Source organism: Lampetra planeri, chromosome 1, assembly GCF_965212315.1.
Source record: "Lampetra planeri chromosome 1, kcLamPlan1.2.h2, whole genome shotgun sequence".
NCBI lineage: Eukaryota > Metazoa > Chordata > Hyperoartia > Petromyzontiformes > Petromyzontidae > Lampetra > Lampetra planeri.
In genome coordinates this window covers 4,887,326-4,907,932 of record NC_136107.1, presented here as the reverse complement: position 1 = coordinate 4,907,932, position 20,607 = coordinate 4,887,326, and the positions used below count along the sequence as shown (strand labels likewise).

Genomic DNA, 20,607 nt, shown 5'->3' with positions numbered 1-20,607 from the left:
AACTCCAGTGGGCCTCCCTCACATCTCAACTCCAGTGGGCCTCACTCACATCTCAACTCCAGTGGGCCTCACTCACATCGCAGCTCCAGTGGGCCTCACTCCCATCTCAACTCCAGTGGGCCTCACTCACATCTCAGCTCCAGTGGGCCTCACTCACATCTCAACTCCAGTGGGCCTCACTCACATCTCAACTCCAGTGGGCCTCACTCACATCTCAACTCCAGTGGGCCTCACTCACATCTCAACTCCAGTGGGCCTCACTCACATCTCAACTCCAGTGGGCCTCACTCACATCTCAGCTCCAGTGAGCCTCACTCACATCTCAACTCCAGTGGGCCTCACTCACATCTCAGCTCCAGTGGGCCTCACTCACATCTCAACTCCAGTGGGCCTCGCTCACATCTCAACTCCAGTGGGCCTCACTCACATCTCAACTCCAGTGGGCCTCACTCACATCTCAACTCCAGTGGGCCTCACTCACATCTCAACTCCAGTGGGCCTCACTCACATCTCAACTCCAGTGGGCCTCACTCACATCTCAACTCCAGTGGGCCTCACTCACATCTCAACTCCAGTGGGCCTCACTCACATCTCAACTACAGTGGGCCTCACTCACATCTCAACTCCACTGGGCCTCACTCACATCTCAACTCCAGTGGGCCTCACTCACATCTCAACTCCAGTAGGCCTCACTCACATCTCAACTCCAGTGGGCCTTGCTCACATCTCAGCTCCAGTGGGCGTCACTCACATCTACACCAACAATGGTCTCCTTCAACCCTACATCTGCGTGCGTGGTCTCGCAAAGGCGTGCCCGACCCCTTAACTTGACCCCGAACCTGACCCCTTAACATGACCACTTAACCTGACCACTTAAACCGACCACTTAACCCGACCCCTTAACCTAACCCCTTCACCTGACCGTTTAACCTGACCGCTTAACCAGACGCCTTAACCAGAGCGCTTAACCAGACACATAAACCCAACCCCTTAACCTAACTCCGAGGGTGGAGACAAGACGAGGGGAGCACCGATGGCGTCAGGAAGACGCCACGCTGAGACGAGGGGTTGCCTAGAGTACCAGGACGCAGCATGGAGAAGGAAAACATCTCACAACACCCGGAAGCGTGAGAGGACTGAATGTAATGGGTGGTTCATTATTTCGCAAATGGCTCAAACAAAAAAAAAACACAACCAAGGGACGTCATTAAAAATGTCCCGAGAAGACTTCCACATTTCCCAGGACAGCAGCTACCTGAACCAAAAAAAAAACAAATTAAAAGAGGACGACCCTGGGAAAACTCGGACAAGGTGGCAACCGGACTCCTCCCCAGCTAGAGGTGGGACTCCCCGTGAGGCCACCCGACCTGGCGCAGCGTGCAAAGCTGCGCATAGCGGTCGGGCCGCCCACGGGACGTCGCGGGCAGGCCCACGGGGACCGTGCCCACTGTCGGGTCTGAGTGGCGGCGATAGAGCGGGTTGCAGAAGGACGAGGGCTGCGTGCCGCGCCGCCGTGATCGGGCCTGCCGGAACAAACAAACAAACCGGACCGTCATGACGTTAGTATTCAAAGTCTGCGAAGCGTCGAACGGGCACCTCGGGGAGAGCCGCGGCCCTGCCCCGCTGTGGTGGGGACCTTTGCTGGACTGGGGGAGGGGGTGAAGGGGGGAGGGAGGGCACTCACAGACCCTCCGAGGGCACGGCGCCGTCAACGTTGGAGAAGCTTTACGACAAAACGTCGGTAACGAGACAAAGCGAGTGTCGACGCGGAGTGCTTTCTCGTCCATCATGCTGGGCAGCTCCGACCCCCACCCTCCCTGTTAATTCTGTGCTGACAGTTTTTGAGTTTTTGACGAGAAGGGAGATTTAGGGGGAGGGCTGAGCCTTCAGCGGAGGGCGGTGGGGGGGGCTCAGCCCCCATAAGTCCCCCCCCCCCCCGACATTGTTGGGTAGCCACTCACCCTCCCGACCGATCGACCCTCACAGTGGGCCCTGCCCCCCCCCTGCCCCCCTCCCCCCCACGTTTTATAATCCTCGAATGCGCCATTGGGGAATCCACGTACTGACAGCGGCGAGGTCACTCGGTGGAGAACAAAATGCGAAGCACGCTGAATATGATTTTAAAGAAAACTTGCATAGAAAAAAAAATAGCAGAAGAAACAGCTGACACTGCAATTGCAACGCGTGGTGAAGTGCAGGAGAGTGTCGCTTACGAGTTTGGTGAGGTCTGACTTTGGCCAACCGTCTGGTTTTATGATCGGGAAGGAATCATCGTCGAGTTTGGATCTGTACGTGCACACGCACACACGCACGCACGCACACACGCACGTGCATACAAGCACACAAAGATCCTCTGTATAGCCTTAACAGACTGTTGGGGCAAGTGCCGTTAGCGAGTAGCACCTATGAAGGCCGGAACGGTACACGAGGGGGTGGGTGGCCAGCACCACGCCCGACCGCCTTTGTCTCCCCAGTGGCGATGTTTACACACCGCACCAGGTACTCATTTAAGGCTGAGTCGACCTAGGGGAGGCCCAGGACCGGTTCAGATAATCGTCACTGGTGTTTGCCGTGAGCGGGAATCGAACTCGGGTGGCCAGGTCCGTAGTGCAGCGCGCTAACCACTACACTACCGCTCCCCACAAGCACACACGTGCACATGTACCCACATATGCACACAGTGTCTCAATTATGTATCATTTAAATATGTATTCCCATTACGTTTGTGACTGATATCTTAATTGCACACCTGAAAGTAATTGGTACTTTGTATCTGCATTGGAATTGCCCAAGTGATTTCTAAGGCTGATGTGTTTTGCCCATCTCTCTAATATTGATACTATTTATCGTCTAGGAATGTTTTTTTGGATGGGGTTTTTTACATGTTTATTTAAATTATTTCGTTTATTTGGCATACATTACAGTACTTATTTCAACTCTGATGTGTTTATTGATGGTTGCTGTATACCTAATTCCCTTATTTAGGTGAAGTTTAAGTATTTAATCTTGATTTGAATATAGCGATTTTGGATTTCGCGGCACTTTCTAAGAACGTAATATCATAATGATTATACAGAAGACCCTTGAACATCGCATCAGCCGCATGCTGTAGCGGGGCCATATGGAGTAATCCACGTGCTACCCAGTCAAGGGTCACCATGAGCCACTGAGCTATCGTTATTATCGAGTCTCGAATCGCACGATACATGCATCAAATCACAAGTGTATTGTTGTACGTAATGGGGTTCACATGATCCCTGTAGCCACTAGAGGCTGCTTGCTGCATTACCTACCATGTAAAACATATATAGTCACTAAAATATAGACAAAACTATTTGATTGTTGAATCGCACCGCACGTTGTTGGGAAGCATGTGTCTATATTATTACATGATGAGCCACTTCGTTGGGCTATCATATGTGGCAGGGTTACTTCTGAAAATAAACTAATAGCTGAGTGGGCTTTACCTGGTAAGATAAATACGTTATATTAAAAAAAAAACTTTTTTTAAAACACGCTTTTATGAAATGTACTAGTAATGGCAGAACTGCACGACTCCAGGAATGGCCCCGAAGCTTGCCATAACGTAAGGGACCGTGGCCAATTACAGCCAAAGTCAGTTGACCGTGGACAATTAGACCCAAGCCGAAACATAACATTGTTTAAAAATATATTTGTTATGATAGAATATAGAATTGTCATCAGTATGACGTAAGTATACCAAGTTTGCAGTTGATACCACATTGGGAAGTGGGTTAAAATTGAGTTACAAGATTTGAGGGCAAAACAACAACGACAACAACAGACAGAGTTAGAAGAAAGCGTGTAAAAATAGCTGAGTTTTATTTGTCCATTTGTTTTAAAGTGATTTGTTTACCTCTCCTGTCCTTTGCACTACTGTTTGTTGTTGTAACGTTCTGACCCGCCCCTACTGGACATCTGTGAAAAGAGCTTCATAGCTCATCGGATTTTCTTCCAGTATAAAACACAGATTCTGATTTCGATTCACAGGCACTAATTTCTCACTGAACATTTCCCAGGTGTCTTGAAAACTGGAGTAGTAGGCGTGTGGCCAGTAGTCACAGCCGTAGTGATAGCGAGACTGGATGTGGTGTGTCCGGGGGGCGGCGGGGTAAAATCGTTTTATTTTCAGGACGCCCATCTGGCCGGATCCGGCTGCGACGTATCCCTGCTCATGAACTGATCATCTCTAACGAGGGAGGAGCGGAGTGCGGGCGGCCTCACAGTGCCTGCAGGCGACGCCGCTGCTGGATGAAGGCGGCGAGCAGCACGAGGGGCAGCAGCAGAGCCGCGGCGATCACCACGGCGGCCCACACTGCACCAACGACACGACACAAAGATCTCCTGTGGAGCCTCAACTGACCTTTTGGGGCGAGTGCTGTCAGTGAGCAACTACGAAGACCGGCACGGCACACGAGGGGGTGGGTGGCCGGCACCACGCCCGGCCACCTTTGTTTCCGCAGTGGCGACGTTTACGCACCGCGCCAGGTACTCATTTCAGGCTGAGTCGACCTAGGGGAGGCCCAGGACGGGTTCAGATTATTGTCACCGGTGTTGGTGGCCGTGAGCGGGAATCGAACTCGGGTCGCCAGGTGCGCAGCGCGGCGCGCTCACCAGGTATAAGAGTCATCTCTGGCGCATCTCTCAAAGGACCCCAATAATTTCTCAAAGGACCTCCCATCATCGATCCCTTCCCCCCCCGAATAAGCAAATGCCCCCACCCTCCGTAGAACAAACGGGAAGGTGGAGCGTCACACGGTAGCGATGCAGGACGCAGGGCCCGTTGGCCTTTTGGCGTCATCTGGTCCAACACCATGTGAGACTAGGCTCGGATGTGGACCAATCAATTTCAAGGACAGTGCATACATTATCAGGGTTATGTTTTTTGTTTGCATTCCGAGTGCAGGTATTATGGTCAATGCAAACATGACTCCTTGTAAAAAAAAAGTGTCAGTTTTGTTGCCAGATAAAAGGGTAAAAAACTAATTATCATATTTTGCTACTGGCAAATAAGGTTCCAATGGTGTCACACGCAGTCTCGGCTACCGCCACCGTCCGCTCTGCCGACCTTCGATGGAGTACGCGGGGTTCTGGCGGGAAGGTCTGACCGAGGGGTGCACCGCGTCCGGAAGCAGGCAGTGCGCTCCCTGCCATCCTTGCGCGCAACTGACGTGGGAGGAGCGGGAGACAAAAACGCGCGGGGGAAATACGACCTTGAATATTGAGTCGTTCTCAGAGGTCGCAAACGGGTTTTGATTCCTTACCCATACCCGGCCGCACCAGGGTCCCAAATGGGTACCCGTACCCGGCCGGGTACGGGTACCCATTCCCTACCCGTACCCGTACCCTACCCGAAATGAGTGACAAACGGTTACTCACCAGTGACTCACGGCCTACCCGTACCCGGCCGCACCAGGGTCGCAAACGGGTACCTGTACTCGTACCTGGCCGGGTACGGGTAGCCGGGTATCGGGTAGGGTACGGGTATCGGGTACCCGGTTGCGACCTCTGGTCGTTCTCTTTCAAATAAATACCATATTCTCCGGATCATGACGCGCTTCAGACCCTGTGTTTTAAAGCATGAGGTTAGGGGTGCGTCTTATATTCCGTTGGGTGCGTGCGCATGTGTGTGCATGTGCGCCCAGATTTCAATTACTTTATTGATAACCGAGCACGAGTTGGGGTGCGGCTCTAATTTGTAGAATACGGTACATGGGATGGGCATTAATGTTGATAAACGTGTCCTCCACAGCGCACTGCTGGCAGATATACGCACCGGCATATGCCAGTTGTTCCGTTCAAAACGCAGACTCCCTCGTTCCTGCAGTCCACGTCCCAACACCCTGGCGGTCATCACAGCACGCGGTTCGGGTTAAGAGAAGGAACAGGCGGACCGTACAGAACGCACAGCGGCGTGCGCAACATGTCTCTCTGTGTGTGTGCCACGAGGAACATGCAACACGTGTGTGTCACGTGGAACACGCAACACGTGTGTGCCACGCGGAACTCTCCGACATGGCAACGGAGATCGAGGCGGTCCCAGAGACGGGCGGGAGGACCGTGTTTTTGTGTTTAGCTTGTTGTCCTTCTCCCGCACCTCCAATTAGCACGGTTGGCGATGTATGTTGCGAAAGAAGTTCAACATACACACATACATACCTACTGGTGAGAGACCAGTGGGAGACCGGTGGGAGATTGGTGGGACACTGTTGGGAGACTTAATAGGTGCCCGCTAACAACAATTGCTGCAGCGATCTCTTAAAGGCTACACGGGGGATCTTTGTCTTTGCAAACATGACTCCTTGTAAAAAAGTGTCAGTTTTGTTGCCAGATTAAAGGGTAAAAAAACAATTATCACAATTATCATCTTTGTCTTTGTTTGGTCACAGCCAACTGCCACTCCACGTGTGGCTGCTTCATACGGGCACTGTAGTTTGTATTTTTTTTACGAGGATGTCAACAGCGAGTGCACAATTGGCCTGGAAACACAGCGGCGGGTGGCGGGTGTCGTGGGTGTTCGGAAACCCCCGCAATGTTTCACAACGCTTCATCTGTGTTGGGAATTGTGCTTTAGAAGTCAAGGAAAAGAAAGATTGGACGATGATCGTGATACGCGGATGATGATGAATGAATGATGATAGTGATGGAAAATTATGTGGACGGATATACTTGATGATCACAGAATTAGATTATTTATGTACACTGGAGGAATCCGATAAGCTATGAAGCTCTTTTCACAGATGTCCAGTAGAGGCGGGTAAGAACGTTACAACAGCAATGCAAAAACATGATTGGAGTGGTATGGGAAAGGGAAACCAATCAATTAAGACATATATACACAAATACAATTCAACTATATGAAGCAGTCATGGCATTACACGCACACACAAACTAAAAAAACGATACTAAACTTTTTTTTAATTTCACCAGGAAAGGCCCACTGAGCTATATAGTTACTTTTTAAAAGTGACCTGGCCACAAATGATAGCTCAACAAAGTGACTTATCATCACGTGGACAATTATAGCAGCCAAATACTCTAAACGCACGTTTCTAAATGTGGAGGGGGAAACCGGAGGACCTGGAGAAAAATCCACGCGGCCACGGGGAGAGAGCCACCGCAAACTCCAAATACACAGGTGTTATGGTCAGGACTGAACTCACGACCTCCTCTATACCTGGCGAGGTATTTAACATCTCAACACCGTGGCGCCCTGATGGTGCCAACTCCAACATGAGCACTGGACATCCAGGCCCGAGCAGAACCACCACGACGACGACGACGACAACGGCACTCACAGCAGTCCAACGCGTCCCCTTGGCCGACGAGGCAGTCGGCCGCGTCGTAACAAATGGGGGCCGCGGGGGCGCAGGAGTCGTTCCCGCACAGGAACGTGGACGGGGGGCAACCCGTGTCCAGGCTCGGCGTGGGGCAGCGCTCCTCGTCGCTGCCGCCGGGGCAGTCCTCCCGCCCGTCGCACACCAGCTCCGAGGGCAGGCACATGCGCTGGTGCTCGCCGCACCAGTACCAGTTGTCAGGGCACATCGCGCCTGCACGCGTGCGCATGCGCGCAAGTGGGATAATGCACGTAGATAGACAATGACAAAAGATCCGCCGTACGGCTGTAACAGAGAGTTGGGGCAAGTGATGTGAGCGAGCGCCGATGAGGTCCGGTACAGCTCGCGTGCCGTGCCTGGCCGCCCTTGTCTTCCCGAGTTGGCCATGAGTGAGGATTGAACTCACTAGCACAGGGCGCTAACCACTATGCCACCGCTCCCCACATACATGCACGCACAAATTCCGTTTCCCGTGTAGCCTACACAGGCGGTTGCTGCTTGCGAGCACCATTTCAGATGTGCACGGTGCACGTGCAGCTAAGCACCACACCCGGCCGCCTTACAGTATACAAGGTACTCATTTTAGGCTGAGTCGACCTAGGTGAAGCCCAAGACGGGTTCAGATATTCGTCACTGACGTCAGCCGTGGGTGGGAATAGGACAAACAAAGATAAAGATCCCCCATATAGCCTGCACAGACTGTTGGGGCAAGCGGTGTTAGCGAGCACCTATGACGGCCGGCAAGGCACACGAGGGGCGTTCGCCGCATACACGGTACGAAATCGCACAAACCGGACCGGCGTAGAGCGCGGGAGACCTGCTCCTATATTTCGCCATGAAGACGAATAAAAAACTTTTCGAAGGTGATCATGAGTTTGCGACAGACTCGGCGGCAGTCAGGGGTGGGTCTCGCACAGATTTATCGCGGGCGTCAGTGGGGAAGCGAGAATGATGAGAGCGTGGAGGGAGCAGGTCACTGGGTGGAGTTTGGTAGCAGCGCGCGTAAGCAATGGAACTTATTCCGCGTCCACCCCCCCATGCTCCGAACCTTCCTGCCACGTGAACGGAACAGTCGGCACAGGCACACACTTGCGTCGTTCTGCACCTTCAAACCAATTTGAATTTAATATTTGTTTTCAGATGAGAAAAATTCTACCCGCAAATGACTCAATTGGGATCTACATAGCAACCAGCACCTTCCCCTCCCACCACTACCCCCGCCCCCCGCGACACCGCGAAAACTTGGCAGGACCCTCCTGAAAAAGAGTCATGAGACTCTGTGAGGTTTTCCTGTAGGGCAAACAAGCGTGATGATCATAATAATCATGGCGTTCTGTATGTTGGCTCTGCAGCAGCAGTGAGTGGCTCGCAATTGTAAGGTTGGCATTTCAAACTCTGGTTGGAGGGGGGGTCGACTCAAATCAACATCTCCTGGGGGGTCGATAAAAATGAACGTGCCATAGGGATGAAGAATTTCGACAACTGGTTCAGGGCTGTAAACAGCAGATTGGCACCGCTTCAAAACTAATTTGAGCAGGAATTCACCCCGACTTGTTTTTGTATTTACTAGCAACGCTCACGTCCTATGAACGTGACTATCGGTCCGTCCTTCCCTCTAGCCAACCAGCCGGCCTGCCAGCAGAAACTTTCTTTGTAACATAGTGTGATGCGAGGGACCGCTGCCGCGGTGCCGTGGTTAGCACGATGGACTCGCGGTCCGGAGGTCGCTGGCTCGTTCACCAAGCCTCTCATGCCGGGGGTTGGAAAGACGTTCGCGGAGCGGGCCCGCCGGCGACGGTGGTTTCACGGCGTACCCGTGAGGTTGCACGACGGCGTGAAGGAGACGTCGTCCAGGGCGATGGAGACCGGCTGCTCGCTGCCCGTCTCCGCCTCGAAGACGGCGCGGAAGGGCACCGAGTGCGACACCTCGATGTTGGCGTACTTCCACTGCGTGCCCATGTCCCCACGCGCCACGAACATGAGGATGGGCGCGCCGCTCTCGCCCTGGCTGTAAACCTGCACGTCGCACACACGCACGCGTCACACACACACACGTCACACACACACACGCGTCACATCACCACGTCATACATACACGTGCGTCACACCACCACCACGTCCCACACACACGCGCGTCATGCCACCGCGTCACACACACACACGTCACACCACCACGTCACACGCGCGTGCGTCACACCACCATGTCACACACACACGTCACACCATCACGTCACACACACGCGCGTCACACCACCACGTCACACATACACGTGCGTCACACCACCACGTCCCACACACACGCGCATCACGCCACCGTGTCACACACACACACGTCACACCACCACGTCACACACACACACACACACGTGTCACACCACCACGTCACGCGTCGCACTACCGTGTCACGCACACACGTGTGTCGCACACACATGTGCGTCACACCACGGCGTCGCACACACTCTTGAGCTCAGCAGTGATAAGTTTGCTAGTGTCCGGTTGCCGTGCAGGTGCTGTGCGGTTGCTCTGAGGTTGCCGTAAGGTTTGCCGCGCGGTTTGCCATGCGGTTTGTCGTGCAGGGGCTCACCCTCAGTGCGGCCTTGTGCCCGGAGCCCGACATGAAGAACCAGAAGCGCAGGCGGCACAGGCCGAAGGACGCGGGGAAGACGGCGGGCGCCACAAGGCCGGCGCGCTGGCCCACGCTGCGCCCCGCCGTGTCCACTCGCAGGAAGCCACCGCTCAAGTCTGCCGACCATACGTTGTCGTCGCAATCGTCAGCATCATCAATCGTCGTCATCATCCACCAATCATCAAAATCTATAATCTGTCAAACATCATCAATTAATCATCATCATCCCCACCATCATCTATCTATCATCATATTTCAGTCATCATCAATCATCAGCATCATCATCATCTACCAATCACCAGCATCATTATCATCATCATCATCTATCAATCATTATCATCATCATCCATAATCTATTAATCATCATCATCATCATTTACCAATCATCGTCATCTTCATCGTCCATCAATCATCACCATCAATTATCCATCGTCATTGTCGATGAGCAACCACGCTCAATCCACTGCTGGATGACCACCTCCCCGCACCATGCGAGTCGTAGGGATCGTGTTTACCGCATTTCCCGCCGGCCAGCGAGGGCCGGGGTGAGGGCCGTCGAATGCGTGGAGCACAGCACAGCACAACAAACTCATGTTTCCGCACTGTCCCTCTGCCGCTCACTCCCGTGGCCCCGTGACAGCTCAAGACGCCCGCTCTGTGCACGGTGGCCACCCATCATCCAAGCACTCTCCAGCAGACTCAAATCACAGCTGAGCTTTTGGGGGGACTGCGCTACCGAGGCCGAGAAGCCTCCCAACTTGGAGCTCTCGCGGCGCAGAGCTAGGCCCCGCGTCGAAGAGAACAGGCCCGCGGGAAGTGGATATGACAGAACTGCTTCCGGGAGCCCTCTCAAAGCCACCTCTCTCTCTCATCCACGCCGCTTCTCCTCGCTTCGCGCCGCTGTGGAGAAATGTTCGTCGCATGGCAGATCAGACCTGCGTTTTGGTAAAGGGAGCTGGGATTGAATCCAAGTTGAGTGACGTGCCAAGTTCAAAGTGACGGGGTTTTTTTTGTGCAATCAACTTACTCGGATTAAAAGCCAGGACGTTTTCGAGTTACGATACTCGGGGAAGCCGGAGGGTAATTTGGAACTGTCATTTAAAGATACTGGGGTTTACTGCCATTCAGTATGAGTCTGCAGCTTCAGAAATGTCACCTGACGGGACCTCAGAAGCGGTTCTGTGATATCCCTTTCAGCGGGCTGTTCTCTAACATATCTAGTGATTCACTCCCCTCTATCTCTGTGAGTGCCGATAGCTACATTGGAAAAAAACACATTTCAAAAAGACTAAATATTGCTTTGTTTGTATTGAAAACGCAAGTTCAAGAACCGCACATCAAGGCGGCATAAATGAACGTGAAGTTATAGTGTGAGCTAAGAATAACATCAGGGAATTAGACTGCAGGGATTGAATTCCACGTCTACGAATTTCTGTGATAAGCTTTTCAGACTTTATAATCCTTGTTTTCGCAACAATAAGGAAGCCATGCTTCATTTGTGACATTGGTCTGTGTTACACGATGTGAGTCAGAACGTTCCCAGGACGTGGTCGTGACACGCGGTCTGATGACTCATCCCGCTCGTGCACCAAGGCACTCTCACGACGCTATGACTGAAGAACCCAACGTTGTTGTTGTTGTTGTTGCAACAAAAAGCGCTTCGTAGCCCATTGGATTCCTCCAGTCTAAATACAAATGGTGGTTCTGATACATACGAATATAAACACTTTCCGTTTGCTCTCAATCCTGCGGGTCTGTCCACTGACACGAAGCGGAGCTCTGCTGCCTGTGGGAGGCTTCAAAGGAAGAGTCCCCTTCTGCCCGACGACCCTCACGCCGCACGTGGTGACGTTCCATCCCCTCTCGACGCTCCGTGGGCCGCCTGTCCTGGCTGCGGGGTCGACCGTGCTCGTCCGCCGGGCAGTGACTTTAGCGACGACTTGACCGCGTGGCACTCTAAGAAACAACGAAGACCCCCCACCCGCCCCCCCACCCGCCCCCCCTGCCCCCCCCCCCCTCTCGTCTCACTGGGAGTGTGGTCTTCGGTTGGGCCCGATCCGTGCGAAACGCCGCGTGGCTCCAGTACCCAGGTGAAGTCGCTATCCTCCTCCCTGTTTCTCCAGCCGCACCACACATCGTTCGCCTCCTCGCCTCCACGCTCGTTGAAGTCGCAGCTGCCGGCAACGCTCACTGACGGCCACGAGAGACAGGGGCGGAGGGTGAGCGCGGCCACGCGACATTTTCGCGCTCTCTCGCACGTGCCGGTGGAACTTCTTTGGGAAACTGAGGCTCGTGGAGCGAAACGTCGGACGTCGCGCCGAACGCCACACGGTTACGACCCGAACACGGTGTTAATTCAAACGCTGAGGATAAGTTCATAAAAAATTGCGTAACAGAGAATGAAAGCGCAACGAAGTGGAGTATCATCGCGTGGAGATTTACAGCCGTCAAACACCCCTAAATTACTGAATTTTCCCCCTGATGGGCGCTTTCTGTCGCCACCAACGTCGGCAGAATGTATTTCGCTGGCGGGCAAATCGCACAGGGGCTTCATATTAGCGCGTGAATGGCGATCGACTCATCGCATCCTCTCGGGTAGCGGTGGTGGCAGTGGTGGCGGTGGCGGTGGTGGCGGTGGTGGCGGTGGTGGCGGTGGTGGTGGCGGTGCTGGCGGTGGTGGCGGCGGTGGTGGTGGTGGTGGCAGCGGTGGTGGTGGTGGTGGTGGCGGTGGTGGTGGCGGTGGTGGCAGCGGTGGCGGTGGTGGCGGTGGTGGTGGTGGCGGTGGTGGCAGTGCTGGCGGTGGTGGTGGCGGTGGTGGCGGTGCTGGCGGTGGTGGCACCAATTGGCTGATTCCCGCGCCGGCAAGGCCGCAGGCATCACGCGGCCGGCAAAGCGCGTCTCACCACAGTCCACCTCGTCCGAGTTGTCACCGCAGTCGTCCTTGTAGTCGCAGGTGATGCGTGGCTCGACGCACTGCCCGTTGGCGCAGTGGAAGTCGGTGCTCAGCAGGCACGAGCCCGCGCCGTCCTCTGTTAGGACGGCAGTGCAACGCAGCCATCATTATTTACCACCTTCACGATTGGCATCACCTTCATCATTATCACCAGCTTCATCATTATCACCATCTTCATCATTGGCACCACCTTCATCATTGGCACCACCTTCGTCATTATCACCACAGTCATCATTATCACCACCTTCATCATTGGCACCACCTTCGTCATTGGCACCACCTTCATCATTGGCACCACCGGTATCATCGACATCATAGGCATCAGCATCTTCAGTATCAACGTCAAGAGCAGCACCATCATCAGCACCAACAGCATTGGCATCGGCATCATCAGTACCATCCTCGGCATCATCGGTATCATCGGCCATGATCAATCCACCGCTGGATGAAGGCCTCCCAACCCCAAGCCATCGCGATCTCTCACGATCCTGTAATGGAGCAATCCGTCTAGCACCTGTGCACGAGCAGATTTTAATGATCGCTCCATCTCTGCAATGGACGTCATTGTGTATGCATGTGTGCGTGTCTTTGTGTGCATTCGCGTGCGCATGTGCAAGGTTGTGCATGTGCGGGGATCGGGAGTGTGGTGGTTAGCGCGCTGCGCTCCGAGCCTGGCGGCACGATTACGATTCCCACTCACACCCAACAACACTAGTGACGAATATGTGAACTGGTCCTGCGCCTCCCCTAGGTCGACTCAGACTCAAATTAGTACTTGGTGCGATGGGTAAACATCGCCACTCGGGAGACAAAGGCATCTGGGAATTGTGCTGGCCACCCACCCCCTCGTGTGCTCGCTAACAGCACTTGTCCCAACAGTCTGTAAGGTCGCACTCATCACATGCAAAGTGCTTGCCATAAATGAACCACAATACTTTGCTGATCTAATCATGGAGCATAAACCATCATGCAAACTCTGGTCATCCTCACAAAGATGGTCACTGCATCGCCCACTTTCAGATGCGCTTCTGCTGCTGTCCAGAAACCCTCTTCCTTTCGATACTAGAAAGCCACTCGAATCTAAACACTTGTGAATGATGAAGATTGAAAACGAATTTTAAAAAAAAAACTGCTTTAAGTGCTCAGTTTGTTGTCCTTCCCCCGCACCTCTGATTATTCCAACACACATACGTAAGTACCGCCGAGGCTATACGGAGGATCTTTGTCATTGTGCGTGTGTTTAGTGTGTAAATCTGCAGCGCATGTGAAGTTTGGCTCGATCGCGCCCTGCGTTGTGCAAGATTTCAGACGCCCGACAACCGAGCCTGACACCTCCGCTGCCATCATCGCCACGCACGGCACAACGCACGTGACCCTGTACACATCGTTCCGAGCAGCGCGCGTGGAACCGCGCGCGCGCCCGCCAGCGCAGACACACACACGTGGAACGCGCCAGCATGGACAGCTGAAACAAATAAACGTCCGACACAAATTGATAAACAAGCGTCAGCTGACACGGAGCGCTGCTCTGTGAGAGCGGCTCTCACCTCGTGCCAAGCCTCCCCCCCGCCCCCATCCCCGTCCTCCAAAGACAAAGATCCCCCATATAGCCTGCACATGCTGTTGGGACAAGTGCTGTTCGCGAGCTCATATGAAGGGTGGCACGGCACACGAGGGGGGTGGGTGGCCAGAACCACGCCTTTGACTCCCCAGTGGCGATGTTGACACACCGCACCAGGCACACATTTGAGGCTGAGACGACCTAGGGGAGGCCCAGGACCGGTTCAAATAACCGTCACTGGTGTTGGCCGTGAGCGGGAATCGAACTCGCTCTCCCCGGGGGTTGATAGCGAGGCGCGCTTACCACCGCACCCCCACCACCGCACCCCCACCATCGCACCCCCACCACCGCACCCCCACCACTAAACCACCACCACACCACCACCACCAAACCACCACCACCACCCGCCTCCGCCCACAACAAAAAAAAGATCCATCTCTACCAAACTCGCCGAGCAGAAGGGGGAGACGAGGAGGAGGCGCTCTGTGTGGAGCGGGGGGAGGGGGGCACTGTGGGGGTTCGTGCCAGCGTGGTGGGGGGCTGGGGGGAGAGTTTCTCGCTCCGTTGAAATCCGACCGGGGGGGGGGGGTGATTTGGGGATTCAGTAAAAAAAAACAAGGCTCCAGTCCCAGAGCCAATGGCCATACGGATCCAGAGCGAGAGAGATATCTTTTTAATATATCAACGCTTACGTTTTGCATAGACAGGTGCGACTAATTCTAGGGGGCGGGGGGGCACAAGTGGCGTAGCAGGGCTGGCAAAGGGACAAGTTGGTGAACCAACAACTGCCTGCCGCTCGATGTAACCCGGCAGCCTGGGTCCTCCTCCGTCCCATTTTGGGCTCCGGCACAGTCGCACCGCCTGCACACTCGACAGTGACGCCACCGGTGAACACGAAGCAACTTTGTGGCTCGCCACGCTCTGAACTTTCAGGACTCGTGGATTAAGGGCTTTCAACTCTGAGTGAGGTTTTGAGTCTTGGAGGAATTAACTCTCCCAATTTTGACACTTTTGTGAGTAAAATGTTAGCAAGGGGATCTAGAATTTAACAGTACCATGAAGACCTTTTCATTTAGACTAAATATCTTGCGATGTTTAGTGTTCACTCGTGGGGGCATGCGTTAGCGAGGGCCTTAACTTTCATAACCGCAATTGGTTTGAACAAGCGTGCTGGACAAAAAAACGTCCCAAATACCGTGTCACTGAAAACATGCGACAACGCTTCTCAATGAGGAACTTAACACCAAAAAAACTAGTTTTGTTTATATATATGAAAGAGAAAAACTAATTGTGCAGCAATGGGCATGATCCAGTGACCCCTCACAGGCCCCGAGGTGCCACGTGACTGTTGCCTCACCTCGCACGCTCCGCTGTTGCCACGCAGCCCACCTCAGAATCAGAATCGGAATCTTTACTTTGACTGCAAGGAGGAATCCGATGAGCTACAGTGAGGGAAAAAAGTATTTGATCCCCTGCTGATTTTGTACGTTTGCCCACTGACAAAGAAATGATCAGTCTATAATTTTAATGGTAGGTTAATTTGAACAGTGAGAGACAGAATAACAACAAAAAATCCAGAAAAACGCATGTCAAAAATGTTATAAATTGATTTGCACTTTAATGAGGGAAATAAGTATTTGACCCCTCTGCAAAACATGACTGAGAACTTGGTGGCAAAACCCTTGTTGGCAATCACAGAGGTCAGACGTTTCTTGTAGTTGGCCACCAGGTTTGCACACATCTCAGGAGGGATTTTGTCCCACTCCTCTTTGCAGCTCTTCTCCAAGTCATTAAGGTTTCGAGGCTGACGTTTGGCAACTCGAACTCGATGAACTGAGGCTTATTTGTCAGAGATGTCCCAGTAGGGGCACGGGGCCAGAAAGTTACGACGACAAATTTGCGAAAACACGATAGGAGTGCAAAGTACAGGAAATGTAAACAAATGACTTAAAACATAAATCTACTTTTATTTTACCAGGTAAGGCCAACTGAGCCGTCAGCTTCTTTTTCAGAAGCAGACGGGCTGTCACAAATAATAGCTCAACGAAGTGGCTCATCACGTGGAAATGTATAGCAGCCAAATCATCGAAACGATGTCCATGCATGTTGATTTTAAATGTGGTGGAAAAAACCAGAGGATCCGGAGAAAAAAAATCCACACGACCACGGGGAGCGAGACATGCAAATTCCAAACATACAGCAGGCATCAAGGGTCGGGGTCGAACCCCTGACCTCCTGCATACCAGGCGAAGAAAATAACATCTGACCACTGCATCGCCCTGATACGGACACAGTACCATGCAGCGCATGTCAAGGGCTCTTGAGATCTCATGCTGCGACGTGAGAGAATGCAGTGGAAGACTGTCAGTTCGACCGATGATCCAGCACCCACCAAATCACACCAATCACTCCCTCACTGGTCGTCGGTTGCCCACGTACCACTCCTCTATCGCTTCTGTTCCCATGAAACTTCGCTAATCGAAGCCTTCGCTCGAGGTGAGGCCTCGGGCTAGCAGGCTGACTGTCGCGTCTCATCCAAACTCTGTTCGACCACCACACTGCAGGTATGCAACAACGCACTCGGCTCACTCGCTCACTCACCACACTGCAGGTTACAACGACCCTCTTTCCGCTTCTTCCTTCGCTTCGCTCCACTGTTGCATACATCTCCAGACTGTTGGTACAGGTCCTGTTAGCGAGCAGCACCTACGAAGGCCGGCATGGCGCAAGAGGTGGTGGGGTGGCCAGCACCACGTCTGGCCACATTTGTCTCCCTAGTGGCGATGTTTACACACAGCACTGGGTACTCATTTGAGGCTGAGTAGACCTATGAGCGAGCCAGGACTCGCCGTGAGCGGGAATCGAACTCGCGGGCTCGTAGCGCGGCACGCTAACCACTGCGCCACCGCTCACAGCCTTGTGGTTCTTTAGATATTGGCATTTCCAATAAAGCGAATACAGTACCGGAACAAGTAAACCCGTAAAAACAACGTTTTTCACTATAAATCCTTTATATGCGTGGCAGCGAACTTAATATAAAGGATTTAAAAATATATTCGCCTGTGGAGGACGCGGGAATCGATCCCGCGGCCTTTGGCATGGGAAGCGAAGGCGCTACCAACTGCGCTACTCCGCCACGGCCTGTGGAGGGGTTACGCTCTGGGCTCTTATACTGTGACGTTCAGCCAAAGCGATGAATGAGTTATATTTGAATATATGTAAAATATTTTTTTTTTGCCTAAAAAGTGTAAAATTTTGGGAATTTTTTTTCACGAACATGAATGTCTGTCACAACGAGTCTGTGTGGAAAATGTCAGCTCGATTGGATCACGGGAAGTGGGTTAAAAAACGAGCGAAAGATTTGCACGGTCCTAAGCAAGTAAGCAAGCACGCAAGCAAGCAAGCACGCAAGCAAGCACGCAAGCAAGCAAGCACGCAAGCAAGCAAGCACGCAAGCAAGCAAGCACGCAAGCAAGCAAGCACGCAAGCAAGCAAGCGAACTTAATATAAAGGATTAAAAAAAAAAACCCAGACGAACCAGTGCAACTCCCATACAGGGTCCATCCACAGAAACATGTGTGGATTTGGCAGGAAAATAAATACACACGCAGAAGAGTTTTTTTCTTCAAAATAAACCCCCACTAAATGGTCCAACACATAGGGCGAGCGTGCACTGTGGACGTGTTTACGAACACCAAAGCTGTCGTGTTGCAAAAAACAATAATCCCTCGGAACACGCGTTCGGTGTGAGGTAGAGGCGCAGGCCCTGCAATTGCCACTGCTGGCAGAAGGGCCTCCCCTGCTCAGAGAGTGTATTTTGAAGAGAAGAAGAGGTTGGAGTACCTGTAACTTTTCCCCGTCGTGATCCGCCGATCGGCGAACCAGAGTGAGCCCATTCGTACCGGGCTGGGTGTAGAGAGGCCCACGAGTGGGGATTTAAGAAACTCGCCACCGTTGTGTCGACGACTGCGCGCCGGGAGATGGAATCGAATCGTCGACCACTAGATTGGATGTCCAGTGCGCTGACGATCAGGCTATGGCAGCGTTCATGAATATAGTCTCGGTAAAAGGGCGCCGTGGTGGCGAGATGTTAACGACCTCGACTGGTGTACAGGAGGTCGTGGGTTCGATTCCGACTCTGACAACTGCTGTATATTTGGAGTTTGTGGTGTCTCTCTCCCCATGGTTGGGTGGATTTTTCTCCGAGTCCTCCGATTGTTCCCTCTACATTTAGAATCAACATCACGCGTTCACAGTATTTGGCTGTTGTAAATTTACACATGATGACAGGCGACTTCGTTGAGCTATCATTTGTGGCCGGGTCGTTTCTGAAAAAGGTGCTACGGAGCTCAATGGGCCTTACCTGGTAAACTTAAATGTAGTGCATCGTGTTTTTTAATTTAAGTAATTATCAAAAGAATTGTCTAGCGACATCCTGGAGGCTGCGCTGAAACCATGGACGCAACGCGACGAAAAACTGGAAGCCAGCTGTGACCATCGAAGGATTTCGAAGAAAAAAAAACTGGAATAACGACGACAAATATCGGTGAAGCATGGGGAGAGGGGAGAGGGGAGAAGAGGCTTTGGAGTTCGTTCAAAGGGAAGATCACCCAGGGTGAGGTTTGACGGCTGATTTTGAAAGTACAAGGAGTGCAAGTGATTCGCAGGGACCCTGAGGGGGTGACGAGAGACACCACAGAGATATCACCACAGATATATCACCACAGAGATATCACCACAGAGATATCACCACAGAGCTGTGGAAGGAGCAGCTGAGCCATGGAAGTGTGCATCTTGAGATCCCAAAGTGCTGATGGGACACGAAGGACAGACTCATAATTAAGTACGGCGAGGGGCGGCGCAAGCCCAGCGAAGCCTTCATCCAGCAGTGGAGAGAGAATGGCTTGCGATGACAATGATGATGATGCCTGCCACAAATGCACCACAATACCGTACTGATCTCGTCAAGGAGCGTAAACGATCACGCGAGCTCCGATCATTCTTGCAGCAGCGGCTTCTGGCTGGCCATCGAACGGACGGTCACTGCATCGCGCGCTTTCAGATGGCCTTCTACGGCTGTCTGGAACGCTCTTCCTTCCGATTTTAAGACGCCATTGTCAGCTATGCAGTTTTAAATCTCGATCGAAAGCTGATTTATTTAGAACTGCGTTTTGCTGTTTAGATTGTTGTCCTCCCCCCACACCTCCCATTAGCCACCTTTGGCTACGTACGGTGGTGCGAAAGAAGTTCAACGTACATGACGATGATGACGAATGTCGAATTGAAAGCTACGGTCATTTTTCACCTCGCTGTTGCTTGGACAGTGAACACAGCCTAGCTATGTTTTAATGGTTGCATTGGCAGAAAAAACCCCCAAATCTCTTCTTCATGAATACAGGCTCACGCTGCCAAAGTACAAGTGGGGTGGGGGCAGCATTGGGGGGGAGGGAGGATGGGGAGGCATGCGAGAACTGAAGTGGAGGGGAGGAAGGGGGGACAGTGGTGGTGGTGGTGGTGGAGGGTGTGGGCCACATAACTGTGGCTGTGTTTACAATGCTCCCAATCCACTGCATTGTTTTCATTGCAAACTCTGCAACAATTGTGTATGTGCGACCGTTGCATTAAATGCGTTCTTTTTGAACAACAACAAAAAACCAGCTCATATCTTGTCGATACAAACCTGGGCTGTGTGTCCGGGGCTATTCCACAAACAGTCTGAAGCATCGCGAATGTATAAAAAAGGACCTTTAAATTGACTTTTGCGAGCGCTTTAGTAATGTCACTGTTACGTGACTGCTGGACTTTGGAATGCATCGGTGTAAGCGACGTCACTGCTGCATCATCCGTGGGTCCTCTTTCTGTGTCTAGGGACTTTCCTTCCCAATGTCCTTTTGGCAGCTCAGAATCAGAAGAATCACAATATCAATTTATACTGCAGGTATCCCATGAGATGTATAGAAACGTGCTCCTTTTCACAGGTGTCCAGTAGGGTCACGGGTCAGAACGTTATAACAACAAATAACACTGGTAGAAACCACCTGGTTCCACCAGCCCACAGGGGATTATTGTGTCCGTTCGTCCGTCGTGTATCCAAAAATGGGAGGCTGGG

General features: G+C 52.6%; 1 protein-coding gene and 1 non-coding gene across 2 annotated transcripts in view; both read right to left on the bottom strand.

Moving 5' to 3' along the window:
* Nucleotides 1-519: 519 nt before the first annotated feature.
* Nucleotides 520-20,607, bottom strand: part of MALRD1 (MAM and LDL receptor class A domain containing 1) — a 53,528-nt gene continuing 33,440 nt past the window's right edge. Inside the window, exons 20-29 of the mRNA XM_078612631.1 lie at nt 12,888-13,013; nt 12,013-12,174; nt 9,943-10,100; nt 9,173-9,374; nt 7,320-7,571; nt 5,798-5,864; nt 5,090-5,187; nt 4,246-4,336; nt 2,214-2,286; nt 520-1,523 (exon numbers count right to left, since the gene is read on the bottom strand). Coding sequence (XP_078468757.1) covers nt 1,335-1,523; nt 2,214-2,286; nt 4,246-4,336; nt 5,090-5,187; nt 5,798-5,864; nt 7,320-7,571; nt 9,173-9,374; nt 9,943-10,100; nt 12,013-12,174; nt 12,888-13,013 — 1,418 coding nt within the window. The 3' untranslated portion in view covers nt 520-1,334. The remainder of the gene's footprint in view (nt 1,524-2,213; nt 2,287-4,245; nt 4,337-5,089; nt 5,188-5,797; nt 5,865-7,319; nt 7,572-9,172; nt 9,375-9,942; nt 10,101-12,012; nt 12,175-12,887; nt 13,014-20,607) is intronic.
* Nucleotides 17,562-17,634, bottom strand: TRNAG-CCC (transfer RNA glycine (anticodon CCC)). Its single transcript has one exon. It is a non-coding gene; the product is annotated as a tRNA-Gly (tRNA).